Source organism: Pseudopipra pipra, chromosome 1 (assembly GCF_036250125.1).
Source record: "Pseudopipra pipra isolate bDixPip1 chromosome 1, bDixPip1.hap1, whole genome shotgun sequence".
Taxonomy (NCBI): domain Eukaryota; kingdom Metazoa; phylum Chordata; class Aves; order Passeriformes; family Pipridae; genus Pseudopipra; species Pseudopipra pipra.
In genome coordinates, this window is record NC_087549.1 from 96,862,998 (window position 1) to 96,876,878 (window position 13,881).

Sequence of the window (13,881 nt, forward strand, 5' to 3'; positions counted from 1 at the left end):
ATTCCTACCATTCTGCCATTTGTATCTGACAAGAATTGCTGCTAGCACACTATTGCTTCTGTGCAACAAACGCACATAATATGCACATTCGTGATGTAACCACTTCAGCTGTAGTAAAAGCTAGGAGAAGCTTTTTTATTCTGCATCCAGATAGGTAACCAAGACAGTGTTATGTTAACATCGTATGTTAAAATCTGTTAAAACCTCAGTTACAAAGAGGTTCATTTCCAGAGCAGGGACAGAGGCTTCTTTGTTCTGTGACAGCTGTAGGTCTTCTATGCATTTAACATCCCCTGCAAAAACAGTGCCAAGAAACCAGTTTCCCTCCCGCTCCTTCTTTTGGCAGTTCCCTTTAAACGGAGGATCTTGCTTTTGGCCCCTGCCTGTGTTATGCTGCAGCTGGCTAGCCCATGTCCAGCCATAGTCCCACTCACTTAGACCCAGACCTTTAACCAAAAACTTGTATTCTTGGCTTGACACTGGACCTTCCTCATCATTGTGAACTTGTGCAATGATATGGACTCTTGGCTGAACTTGGCTACTATCAACAAACGTACTCTGCTCATTTTGCTTTGTAACTGTGGGACTGTGCCCTTGCTGGTGAGGTCACTTGTTCACATGTGGGGCTTCCAGCCACCTGACCACTACAGGAAAGACTGCCTTTGGTGCTTCCCGGCAGTCTACACCTGCTATCAAGAACATGAGTGCATATTTAGAGCACAGACATATTCATGAAATGGCTTCTAAATGAATAAAAACTATGAATGAAAAAAAATTATTAATGTGTCAAAACTTTCTTGTATCTAGAGAAACATCAAATGTGTCATCAGATTAATACAAAACCATGAAGAAATTTTTAAGTCTAGTAATTTTTAGTCTTGAAAGATAGAATTCTGTAAAGTAATTCTTTGTTAAGGTCACATAGCTCTAAAACTTTATATAATGAGGAATACACATAAGAATTTATTAATGATTTAAGTGACAACTACAATAGGCACAAGTCTTTTTTCAGCAGGGAATGATTTCCAGTTTGGGAAGTACATATGTATTTGTTTCTGAGTTAAAGTTAGGAGAAAGTAGTATAAATAATGATTGTACACCTGTGCTAGGTTGGATTGCATTTTATAAATTTATGGTAACTAAGGGAAGAAATATGTGCTTGTTTTCTTAATCTTACAACATACTCTTGTTTGTTTATTCAAGCCCTGATCCTACAACAACAATGTATGAGATTAACTTTTAGGAGCTAAATAAAGCACCAGTTTCAGCAAGGACTTCTTGTTGGCTTCAAGTTTAAAATACCCATAAATATTGCAGGGTGGAAACCTTTCATAATGTTCAGAGATTATCCTAAATTATTTTCTGTGACATATGCATATAGCAGGAATCAGAATCAGAACACAGAATCAGAACAATAAACCACAGCTTAGATCACAGAGTCACCAAAACTGGTATTTTCAGAGTTTATCCCATTTAGGACAAAGTCCTCTGGGTTTTTAATTTGAGGCAAACGTATCTGACAGAACAGGATAGTGTTTTAAAATAATTAACTCCAAGTAACAGATTTTGTCTTGGAGTTAGAGGAGAAATTCTCCTACATACTCTTCTGTATTGCAAAAACGAAAATGTATTTAAACAGAATATCAAGAAAATGCATTTGGTCTTAAGTACTATATTGATCATGCTAGTCAAATCGTTAATATGACAGTTTTTAATTTTCTGTCTTTAGACATTTTTCCATGCTCAGGGTCTGTTTTGTTTTGAGAAGTACTTCTTGAAATCAGAGACTTAAGTTTTTATATTGAGAGTTTAATTTGTGCAATAGTAGAAGGACAATAATTCAGGACCAAATGTCATCATAGTCACTGCAATAACAGGTTTGCTTGTATTAATGCAGATGTACATTCTGCCTCTGTCCCAAACAGCTGAAGTTTGCAACTGTAGTCACTGTGAAAAGGTCTTTCTGAGACAGGGTTGTCATAGGTTTACTTGTTCCAAAAAAACCGAGCTGGCAATTTTTTTTTCTTTCCCCTGCATCACTGAAAAAGAAAGATGTTGAATGACGGAGGGGAAGGGTGTTTGCCTAGGGTGATTGACACATACAAAAGAACTAACTGGCAGACCCACATTCCAGGCTGATAGTCCTCAGAAGACTGGGGGGGTGGGTGGGGGGCTGATGAGTTTTTTTTTCTTTTTTTTTCCTCGGGAAACGGCAGTCACTCTCCACTTTTGCCCTGACTCAGGAAGGAGGTGTGTGTGGGTGGGGAGATCCAAAGTTTGTTTTGGTTTTTTCGGCGGGGTCATCTGTCTGCTTCTGGCCCCTGTTCACTTCCTTTCTCCTTCGCCCTGTTCTGCCCCCAGCCTGGACTTGTTCAGATTTCATCGGAGAGGTTTGACCCTTCTGCGAAGGAACCTTTGGGGGAGTCCCAGCTGGAGCCAGCTGCCGACAGTGTGAGTTCATGGGAAGAACCCCTTTTTCCCCTTTTGCCCCTTTTCCCCTTCCCCTTCTCGGTGGGGGGGAGATCTCCATTTTGGCTTCTCCCGCACACCAGGGCCCCGCAGCGACCGCCAGAGCCCAACAGCGCCCCCTGCCGACCAGCACCGAGCACTGCAGGCTCTGCTCCTCCAGTGATCCAACGTGGTTGGAATTGCACCAAAAGGCGGAAAGTACTGGACTGTTTCCTTTTTGAAGGGGACTTTTGGGTACAGGATTATTGTTTAGTTGTTTTTGTGTTATTTTGTTGTTCTGCCAATACACATATATCCTTTAATAAAGGGCTGTTATCTTTTTTTTTCTCCATACTTCCTCAATTGGAGACTCTTAATTTTGGATTTACAATTGCTTAGAGGGAGGAGCTTGGTCTTCCTCATAACTCATCCTTCTTAGCAAAACACTTCAGTCTCATTAAACTGAGACAAAGGTGGAACAGCCGCAGAGGAGGATGGACCACAGAGTTTGTGGTATGTGTAACCTGTCTGACCATGGGCCCCTGAAAGATCAGAGAAAAAGAAAGAATTTTAAACTTCAAAATGTATTTTAAGTAATCTGGCAATTGAGAACTCTTTGTCTCATGACCATTATAGAGAATGCAGAGAACAATCCAAAGCCTGTCAAACTGGTTCACTTGCACTTCAGGATAGGTACAGGTATTATGACCAAGTTCTTCCCTGATCCTTGTGCAGAGGATGTAGAGACAAGTGTGGAGTGCTTCACTGCCTCTTCTGGTTTCAAAATGCAAAGTTTGCTCCTTCTACATACTGTAAATCAAAAATGGTAAGGCCAAAGAGAGTCTGAGGCACACAGTTGCCCCAGCTTCCTTAGTGAGGAAATAAACACTGCCTACTAATTACTTGGACAATGGTGTCATTCTAACATATTTTCCTTCATGGATTTCAGTCTGCATTGTTTGTCTTGCACTGTCCTACATTTAGAGATTTATCCATAAGAAGAGAAAACATAGCAGAGCTAAATATTCAGAGAGGGGAAAACCAACTTTTGTTCCTATCAGATAAACGTATCACACAGGGATAGTAAATATTTCCAAAATACTTCAACATATGGCTACAGTATTGTAATTATACACAGAACAGAGGGAAATACAAAGTATTCATGTAGATAGTCTAGCTTTCCCCATAGCTGTCTCAGGGATTTGTACTAAATCATGTATTTACTAGTGAGCTTTTGTTCTGCTGACTGTATTGGAGCCAAAGGAGGCAATAACTTCTTTTGAATTCTCTTTATGGAAATTCTGCAATGGGTACAGAAATAATATATCTTGAAAGACACTTAGAATACGAGAATAAAAGTAACTTTTTTTTTTAAATGAAAAATTTTTTGTTGAACAAGTCAAAGTTGGTGTGGGCAAAGCATTAACAGAGTTACCACAATTCCATTCTGTATTTTGAAATTCTATAAGAGAAATGTAAAAAAGGAGCTACAATACTTTGGGTCAACAGTGTTCTGTTTATTTTTCTACTGAGAATGCATCCTTTAAATTTTATGCATGTTTATACTTATACTGAACACCACCCCCACTCCCTGGCTCTCATCATATCTCTGGACCAGGAAGTTGCCATGTGGTACCTATTTGTCAGATCTGCATTTTATGATAGATATATGTTTCAATATAAGTGCATCAGAAGAAACCCCTGGCCTCCCCGAATAAACAAACAAAAACCCCAACAACAACCAAAAAAATAGTAAAAAAAAAGGCAAGAAATATACATGAAGAATCAAGGCCTTGATTATAATATAAGGCCACCTTAGCAGTAGTTCAGTCAACTATTGTTTGTCAAAACAAACACAGTTATACACTAATATATCATACTTTAAAGAACTCTAATTAAACTCTTTCAGATAAGTGTCTTTACATTAATACCATTTCACTACAATATCTGATAGGTTATTTTCATCAAGAGCCAGATTTTTTCAGCAGAGAAAACTTGCAAAACTCACGTGTCATATACCTTTCCTGTAATTGCATGTGAAAGAAACTAAAGACAGAAAATAAAAAAACCGAAACCATGTGTGTTAAAGCACATTCACAGCTAGTCTGAACAGGATGAAATGTTTGCTTGTTTTTTACAGTGAATTGCAGGAAAGGGTTAGAGTCACACATAGACACACCCACAAGCACCACAAAGTGGCAGTACTACTGTGGAGCATTCATTATAGATTAGTGGTTCCTTCTACCAAGTCAAGAGATATATTGGTTTGGCAAAGTGTTGTAATAGATGGAACTGGAACAGCTTTTGGAAAGACTAAGAAAAGCTAACACTTTGGGCCTCTGAGAATAAAAAAGCATCATATTCCCAGAAGCGATGCAGTATATTAAGTTAGTATGTAGTTAACTGAAGTGGGAGAGCAGAAATAAAGATCCTTACTGTGGGGAGGCACTGTTCCCTCACACCTCACCCTGTGATCCAGCCAATGGACTGGAAAAAGGATTATTGAGCCTGATCAATGGATACTTTGATGTTAGGAGTTCCAAATATGAGAGGATTCCTAGAAAAGCCTTAGATTTTGCATAATTTTCCCCTCAGTTTGCTTTGTAGACCATCATATACACAGCAATGCCTACTAATTAAGCAAGCTGCCAGCACATTTTTTTCAGTTGTCCACAACAACCCTTTGACACCTAAAGATTCACCTTCTAATGCAACATAACAGTACTGAGCCAAAACTTTTCTGTGGGTCAGAAAGAAATACAGGGACAAAGAGCAACAACTCTAAAATAATGTATTTCTGGAATGTTGTACCTGCAATGTATGCCTGTCAGCTGTCAGTTATCAAATGAAGACATCAAACACATACATACAGTATCCATGTAAAATAGCAGGGGGAGGGTGGAAAAGAATTTAATGTATACTGTCATCTGGTTCAGTATCTTTGGTACCATCAGGGAAGAGAAAATAATACATCTAGAAAAGCTACATAGTTCCCACCCCAAACTGATCTGCTTTCTCTAGGTGCCTGTTTTTCACATGAGTATGGCTCATGGCTCAACAAGTTGTAAAACTTTTGCAGGGAACGCTTGTAATTATGGGACCAGATTCTACCTGGGACATTCAGGTAAGTTTGTGGTAAGGTAGTAATTTCCATTAGAAGGCATTTTCAGTTTGGTTTGTTTAGCTTTAGTGGAGTAGTTCTGGTTTCTTCCAAGGCAATTTTGAGTTTCTGTTGGTCACCTTCCACTATTTTTTTTCCCAGAACAAAAGTGATATCTCTTACATTGTAGTCTGTAAAAATCATGTAGTACTTTCTAGTTAAATAGCTTATCTAATTAGAACACCAATATAATGACAGTCTGAGAAAATAGTACTTCCTAAACAGAAACTGAATGCACATAACTGATATGCTCTGAAGTTTCAATGACACTTTCTAAAAAATCAAGTGGAAAATACATGGAGCAAAGTGTCCTCCACCATCTTCTTTTGTTGGGGGAAGTGCTTCTTTTTTCATGTAATTGTTTGTCGTGCTTTTGGCTGCCTTTGCCATGGCATACATTGTGGCTCATGATCCGTTTGTCCACAAAAACTTCCAAGTCCTTTCCAGCAAGGCTACTTTCCAGCCAGTCCTACCCTATCTTGTACTAGGTTCATCCTCAACAGCTTCAGGACTTGGCTGAATGTCAGGAAGTTTGTATCAATGCATTTTTCATGCTTGTCAAGGTCTTTCTGAGTGGCAGCACAACCATCCCATGAATCCGCTTCTTCTCCCAGATTTGTGTCATCTGCAGACTTGCTGAGGGTTCAGTCTATCACATCATCCATGTTGTTAATGATGTTAAGAAGTGTTGGTCTCAGTACGCACCACAGGGTAGTATATTCATGGCCAGTCTTCGCGAACAAAGATTTGGGAAAGGTCTTTACCCTTCCAGCCTGCGCAGTGGATTTTTTAGGTGAGACACAGTGTGCGCTGAACTGAGCCCACCCTTTAATCCTAAGGTTCATCTGCCGGGGCCGAGTGAGCTTGGACAGTAGCAGCGAGGTCCTCAGGACGTAGGTTTGTTTAGAGTTACCTTCTCTTAGATGGATGGCCTTACAGGGCTGACGAGCTCCATCTGCCCAGAGGAGTTCCCTAACTGGGAATTGAACCCGGGCCGCGGCGGTGAGAGCACCACATCCTAACCACTAGACCACCAGGGGGCCCCGGGTAGTATATTAATGTAGCAGTAACTGGCACCCAGTAACTGGACTTCATACCACTGATTACACCCCTTCAAGCACATGTATGTCAGACTGTTGTCAATACACCTCCCTGTCCACTTATCTAATCCATACTTCATGAGTCTATCAATGTTAATGTTAGCAAGAGAGAGTGCTGAAAGTCTAGCATAAGACCACAAATATCAACTGTCTTTCCCTCACGCACTGAGCTGGTCATTCCATTGCAGAAGGCTATGAGGTTCTCAGGCATGATTTTCCCCTTCACATATATGTGCTGACTACTCCTAATCACCTTGTTCTTACTAGAATGGCTTCCACAATTACGTACTCCCACATTTCCCAGTAACGGAGGTGAGCTGATCAGCCTGCAGATCCCCAGATCCTGCTCCTTGCCCTTCTTAATAATAGGAGTCTCCTTGCCCTTCTTGATAATAGGAGTGACATTGGTTTCCTTCCCATCCTCAGGGATGTGTCCCACCAGGTCCTGTGGACTTGCCTATGTCCAGCTGGTTTCAATGTTTCCTCACTCAGTCCTCCTCAATGAAGGAGTATTCATTGCTTCAGACTTTCCAAATGGGCTCAGGGGCTGTTTCCTGAAGGGATATCTTACCAGTAAAAAAGCAAGGCAAAGAAGACATTGAGTACTTGGGCTGTTTCCATGCCCCTGCAATCTTTCTTGACCTCATTCCTGTGCTATCAGATGGTGTCTCTATATTTTTGCCATGCCACCTGACCCTGTTTCCAACTCTCATATGCTTTCTTTTACTGTTTGAGTTTACTTATATGAAATATCACCAGAGATGAATCAGAGCTTGGATGTCATGCTGGTTTATGTTCTGAAACTGTTTTGCAGTAAACCCCAATTACAGGATATTCAGAATATCCACAGCTTGTAGGAAACTTTGAAGCATGTCTCGGAGCACTATTCTTTTTCTCAAGAGTCATAAACTTACTCTTTAGCAGGCAGCACAGAATTAAAATTTTTTCTGGGTGGATTCTGTTCTCCTTGAGCTAGGTAATATATATCACTTGTAAGAAGGGAAGTGAATATAAAATGCAATGAATAATGACCAGGTACTACAATGCCCTCTTAGTCACTGACCACAAAAAAAGAGAAAGCCAAAAGCTATATTTAGCTTTCCAAAGAAGCAGAGGCAGACATCCTGACTACGTATGGAACTCTGATTTCACAGTTTAGAGAAAGATATGCCCCAAATAGGACTGGAATTTAATCCTATCCAAGCAGTTATAAGTCACTATGATAGGAACTGATGACTGCAAGGAGTGGATTCAGTGGCAGCAGGGAAGGTATACCCAGAGTCATGAGACCCTGGAGGCTGCCAAGTACTGCCCCAAACCCTTTCTTGTCAATATTTTGTCTTCAGTACTGACGATGAAGCAAAGACCATGAATGATGATGCAATTCAAATTAACACCTCATCACTGAATCAATATTACCAGATTCAGGCCTCCATCAATTCAATGCTTGGAATAAAACTTGCTTGAGTTCCTCCAGAAAACCCTGATTCTTCTCAGAACCCTTCAAAAAAACTTAGTTCAGACCCTGGGTCTTCTCAGACTGGAATGTAAACCAGCCAAAATTCATTTAAAATACTGCAATTCTTTGACAGGGCACATTTGGCTCTGTCAGTTCTACATGTCGTTTCACACTCCTCATATGCAAATACATTAAAATTGAGGTTTGGCGATTTTACTTGTTCTTTGGAAGAATTCTACATGCACTCTACTGTCTGCAATGTCTATGACTTTCTGGGTTTGGAAACAGGAGCTACTAGAGATGGGAAGATTATGTGAACAGAATGCAGCACAGTCTAAAGTGCTGGCTAATTCTGTTGGTTTTTAAACCTGCTGTAATTGTGTGGGTTGGCCAAATGGGAAAAGACTTTTGGGGACTTAAAAATAGTGATGATAGACATCTCAAATACAGCAATCAGAATTCACTATACTCTAAAATTCACTGTCTTCCTATCCAAGGCACACTGCATAAATTGGCAAAGCCACTGCATGAATTTGTTCAAATGTGAGATACAATTACAAGAAAAAACAAACCCATTCGCAGCTAACACAGTAAAGGAAAGGGGAAGAAATCACAGCCAAAGGGACAGGCAGCCTCCAAAACAAGTGTTTGATTTGGTAATTAACATGTTAGAATAAGAAACAAGTTTTTTGGAGCCCTTTGAATATTCCAAACATAAACAGTGCAATCAAATCTTTTCTCCTGAGTTCATTCATTGAAATGGCCCTTCAAACACCATTTAGTGGCAAATGTAAGCAAAACTGAGATTTTGAGTTCTATTCAGATCATGGAAACAACTTCTTACTGCAGGCTTCCAATGTGACCAGGATGCCTTCAGAGAGGAAATGAAGACAGTTATTATAACACTACATCCAACCCAGCTGGTTTCCCCTTCTGAGGCCTCAAAAAAGACTCAAAAAATCTTCTGTTGCCTGGTAGAGCAGCTTAGGAAACATGTAGGTTTTTTCCAAGAGAATTAACATGTAGAGGGTGTTACCCTGAAAATGAATCCATTTAGAAAAGTGACAGAAAGGAACAAGTTTTCTAAATCAGGTTCATTCTTCTGGTGTTACCAATGTCTTCAGCTGCGGAAAGAGATGACCTCAACTGAACCCAACTGATTTTCTATAGTAAATTACTATGTTTTGCATGGAAAGACCTTTTATCAGCTATGAAACCAGGCTCAGCTCCACATTAAAAACATGCACAACAGCTGGTAACAGCTTGAAGACATGCCTGACAGGCAGATAACAGTGGCTTATTCAATTTAGACTCAAGTGCAGTTTAATGATGTCCAAGTGCTCAGTCTGGTACAAGAGGATATAGTGCCATCTAAGGTCTCTTTATGAAGTACTGTGCTTCATACAGACCAACATCACTGTAATTGTGTTGTGTCTTTGGAAAGAATAGACTGAACCATCCCTATCACGTGTGATTGCACACATTTAACATTTAAAGCATATACAGCAATTACCTGATAGAAACAAGATTTTACATGTATATACATGTTTTTTTACACTCATTATGTTGGTTCATTGTGAAGAGAAATTTCAGCTAGCTGCTTGTATGAATAACATCAGTTGATCATCAGCCAATGGAAGTCAATAATTCAGGATTCCTCCATTAAACTCAGCAGGTCATGAGTGCAAAGTTTATGTCAACAGCCTAATTACAGTCTTTTTGTGTACAGAGAGCCAATGAAAGAGACAAATATTTGCTTTATGTAAACTATTGCTAAGCATGTTGCTTAGGCCAAGAAAGTGCTGTTCAGCTTGGCTAATAATAAAACCCAGATGTCAATGAGAAATTTGTAAAGCTTCTTTTAGAGCTCATAAACATAATATAAACTGCAGAACCACATACATTTAAATATTTTTTTTCTATTTTTTTTGAAACACATGCACTGATTTGAATGCCAAGAACTTAAAAACACTGACAACTGCCTAGGTAGCCTAGAAAGATAAATGTGACTTCTGCAAGAGGCTAGAGCAAGTAATAGGGAGGAGTCTATCATTCAAACTTCTTCAGGGTTAGCACTGAGATTTTCCAGCTTAAGTTCTGTCTACAGTCTGGGTGCCAGCATATTCAGGACTGTGTTCTGAGCACCTTCTATTCACTAACTTAATTTGTTGTTGAAGATGCAAAATATGGAAAGAGCAGACAGGGTAATCAGTGTAAGTCAAAGATACATTATCAGACATAATTAAAGGTCAAGTACATGCACCACAAGGCAGTGCCAGATAGGGTAAGACAGACTACGCTTTCATGAACAGAGAGATACAGGCTTAATTGTCAATTGAACTAAAGCGAAGAGATGAAGTAATTTATTAAGGCACCAATATATCTTTAATTCTCCCACGCAAACCCAAGTAGAATAGAGTACTATATTTGCACAATTTTTGTGAAAACAGGACAAAATCTGCAAAAGGCCTCCATAGTTCAAATTACACTGTATTTGGATAACAAGGAAGAAGGCATTTTATTCCTTACCTTTTTGTACATGTGCAAAGCTAGCTGCAGTGAAATGAACTAAAATCTTTCAACAGAGATAGTAAAAATTCAGAATTCTAACTCACAGAATCTGCTGAGATTTCAGAACTCCTGTTCAGTTCCAGTTTAAAGCAAGATCACTGTATTTCTTAAAAGTTTTGGTGAAATAATGACCAAATCCCATCAATTTGCAAACTGTGCAACTGAATTTTAAAGTTCTGAATTAAATATTTCAAATTTTTAAATGTAGTTCACTACTTTAAATATAAGGTTTTAAATGTTGTATTGTCTGTTTCATTCTACAATGAAAGAAGTAGCCACACATTGTAGGACTTGGAAATTAAAGCAACACTTCACTGAAACAAAAGGTCCAACACCTCACAACTTCACTAAGCAGTTAAATTAGAACCCAGAAGTTCTAAAACAAAGACTGAATTTTTCCCCTACAATTTCCCACCATTGTTTTTTTCCCTCTCCTTCTCTCTAGGAAATATCCATAACTAGAGAATTTCCTCAAGAAGAAAAAGACTTGGTCAAAACACTGTTCCTGAAACCAATCAACATTTCCTAACTAATCTTTCTAATATCTCTCATGTATCTCTCACAAAGGCATGGCAGAGCTCAAGCCCTCTGCTGGAGGGCTGCTGAAGCTTCTGTTTTAATCTGCACCCTCAACCCTGCTCTGCAATTCAGTGCTCCCCTTGGGAAAACAAGAAGATAGAGATGGTGAAGGCAAAGAAGGCAAACTTTTCTCCTATAAATTGTGAGAGTGGCTGGTTTGACTTCAGGTTGGTAAAAAATAAGTTACCCCTTCTCCATCCCTCAGTGAATAATTCAATCCCTGAGCAATTTTCTTGACATTATTTAATCAACTCAAGAACACCTCAAGGCATTTTTTTCCTTTGCATATAGCTGGTAAAATGGTACAGTGGTACAACAGAAGGCACCTGCACCGTTCGTCTAAAACCACGTTTACTCATTCACAGTTTCTCTTTCATTAAAAGGAATCTAGAGATATCAATCTGTGATATGGATAGATAAAGCAGAGGTCAGGCTCAGAAAAGCAGTGCAGCATTAATCACTGGGCTGGAGAATCCTGGAAAGCAGTTTTTGTCACTATGCTTGTAGTTCTAGTGAGCTTCTGCTTATTAAATTTTATGTGCCAAAATTTGGTTCTCTCCTGTCCAGATCTCTCTCATGGACTGTCATTCATCAGCTCAAGAAAAACATTTTCATCTGATGCAACAGATCTACCTCCAATGGATATACAATATATTGTATTTCTGTCATTATTCAGATATACATTTCTTAATTCTAATAGCTGATTCCAGTTTGTTTCTTTAATTAATTACATGTAATACAGCATTACATATTTCTCATCTGCACTTACAACATTTGTTAGTGATAACTAAGCTGTGGCTTTTTCTCTTTCTGAAATAACTACTTGGAGCTCTGGCTTTCAGATGCACTATCAATGGCAGTGTCAGTTAAAAAGGAAAAAAACAGTCTGAGTAACATTAAAGTCTTCATGTGTGATATCTACTGCCCATCAATAATTCCTAATGCTCCTATCTCATAGTTATCTAGGGGTCAGTTACATGACAAATTCCAATTATTTTTGTAAGGTAGTAAAAAAGCTTTTTGACGTAAGTATCATTGCTCATAATGGAAAAGTAAGATATGAAGCATTTTCACTTTTCTCAAAATTGCATGTAACAGTGTTCTCTCTCACTAGTTAAATGTGAGGCTGTGTCTTCCAGAGATGCTGAGGAATTTGGCTCTGTTACAAGAACATATGATCTGAAGTTACCACAAGACTTTTCACAGAAAGTTCATAAAGACTGGGCTGATAAAACTAAACATTTAACTCAAGAGATTTGAAAATTACAATTTGTTCAGTCACTTACCAGGAGAAATCTCTATGCACTGAAACAAGCATCACATCTATGTCTTTGCACTCACACCATGCCTGGCACATTCCTGATATGTCCACAGTGACACATACATCTATCCTAATTGTAAAAACATTCAGCATTCTGAATTTCTTTTAAGTACTTTCTGTTAATCATTACACTCTGAAGAAATATTGAGAGAGCAGGTACCATAGGCTACCTTAGGGCTGGGGAACCAATGTATTTATTTCCCCTTATCCAGAACGAATGGGAATTTAAGGTCTTAACTTGCAGCAGCTTTCCTGTACAAAATGATGAATAGTAAGTAGCAGAGAAAATGAAGATGTGAAATGTAGAGTCTCTTTCCATATTAGGAAAGCATATCTTAAAATTCACAGTTACTCTCAATTGATAAACACTATTTGGAGAAGTCTTACCTTCTATGATCTGAGCTGCTGAACCAGCATGGATTGACAAGCCAAAGAGGAGCAGCAGCAAGTCCCAGGTCCACCAGGCGTGCCTGGAGCAGGTGTGCCAAAAAAAAAGGGGGGTGGGGGAAGAATGAGACCAAAGAGTGTAATACAGAAACACAAGGGGAAAAAAAGGAAAAGTAAAATTTAGAAGCAAGAATTCTTACCATGAGAGCATTTTTTGAAAGTCAGTTGAAAGAACTTAAGTGAGGAAAAAGTTCAGTGCACATGAGTTTTACGTTTATGAAAATAAGAAGTCAATAAAAACTGGAGCCCGCTGTTTCTCCTCCAACGTTCAGACACAAGTGGAACAAAGGCAGCACTCAGGCTCTCTGTGTGACTCACTGCAATTCACTGCTCCAGCTCTGAAATCTGACTCCGTGTAGACTTTCCTGTCAGACCACTGCCGAAAACTTCCTACTTTATTTATTGATGGACACCCCTTACTGCTGCACACCATCCCAGCGTTGTGTACAGCCTTGTCTTTACTGTATACCCTGACAGACAGTAGCACAGCTTCTCCAGCTTCCCCCTCTGACGCCCCCGCCCAGTCATAACCTCCACTTACTTGTCCAATAAAACATGACCTCCAACATCCTTCAATCCAGCATTACATAGCTAATGATATAAATACTTATGTGGAATGGGACATTTCCCTCGTCATTTTAGCCAAACTTTATCAGAAGCAAATTTTTAGATATGAGCAGGACGGAGCAGCCCCAGTTAAGTGGCAACATATACCTGGGAGCTGCACTGTCTTAGAGATTTTCTGTCATCTACAGAGACATTTCAAAGTACACGCTTCTCTCTGACAAGTTCTCTA

The 13,881-nt window shown here is 39.3% G+C and overlaps 1 protein-coding gene across 2 annotated transcripts in view; it reads right to left on the reverse strand.

The window, feature by feature from the left end:
* LOC135419770 (collagen alpha-1(XV) chain-like) overlaps nt 1-13,540 on the reverse strand; it is a 126,292-nt gene extending 112,752 nt beyond the window's left edge. Inside the window, exons 1-2 of one of the 2 annotated variants that reach the window (XM_064666583.1) lie at nt 13,226-13,540; nt 13,026-13,108 (exon numbers count right to left, since the gene is read on the reverse strand). In XM_064666583.1, coding sequence (XP_064522653.1) covers nt 13,026-13,108; nt 13,226-13,236 — 94 coding nt within the window. In that variant the 5' untranslated portion in view covers nt 13,237-13,540. The remainder of the gene's footprint in view (nt 1-13,025; nt 13,109-13,225) is intronic. The other variant, XM_064666575.1, reaches the window with a different exon arrangement.
* Between the last annotated feature and the right edge of the window lie 341 nt (nt 13,541-13,881).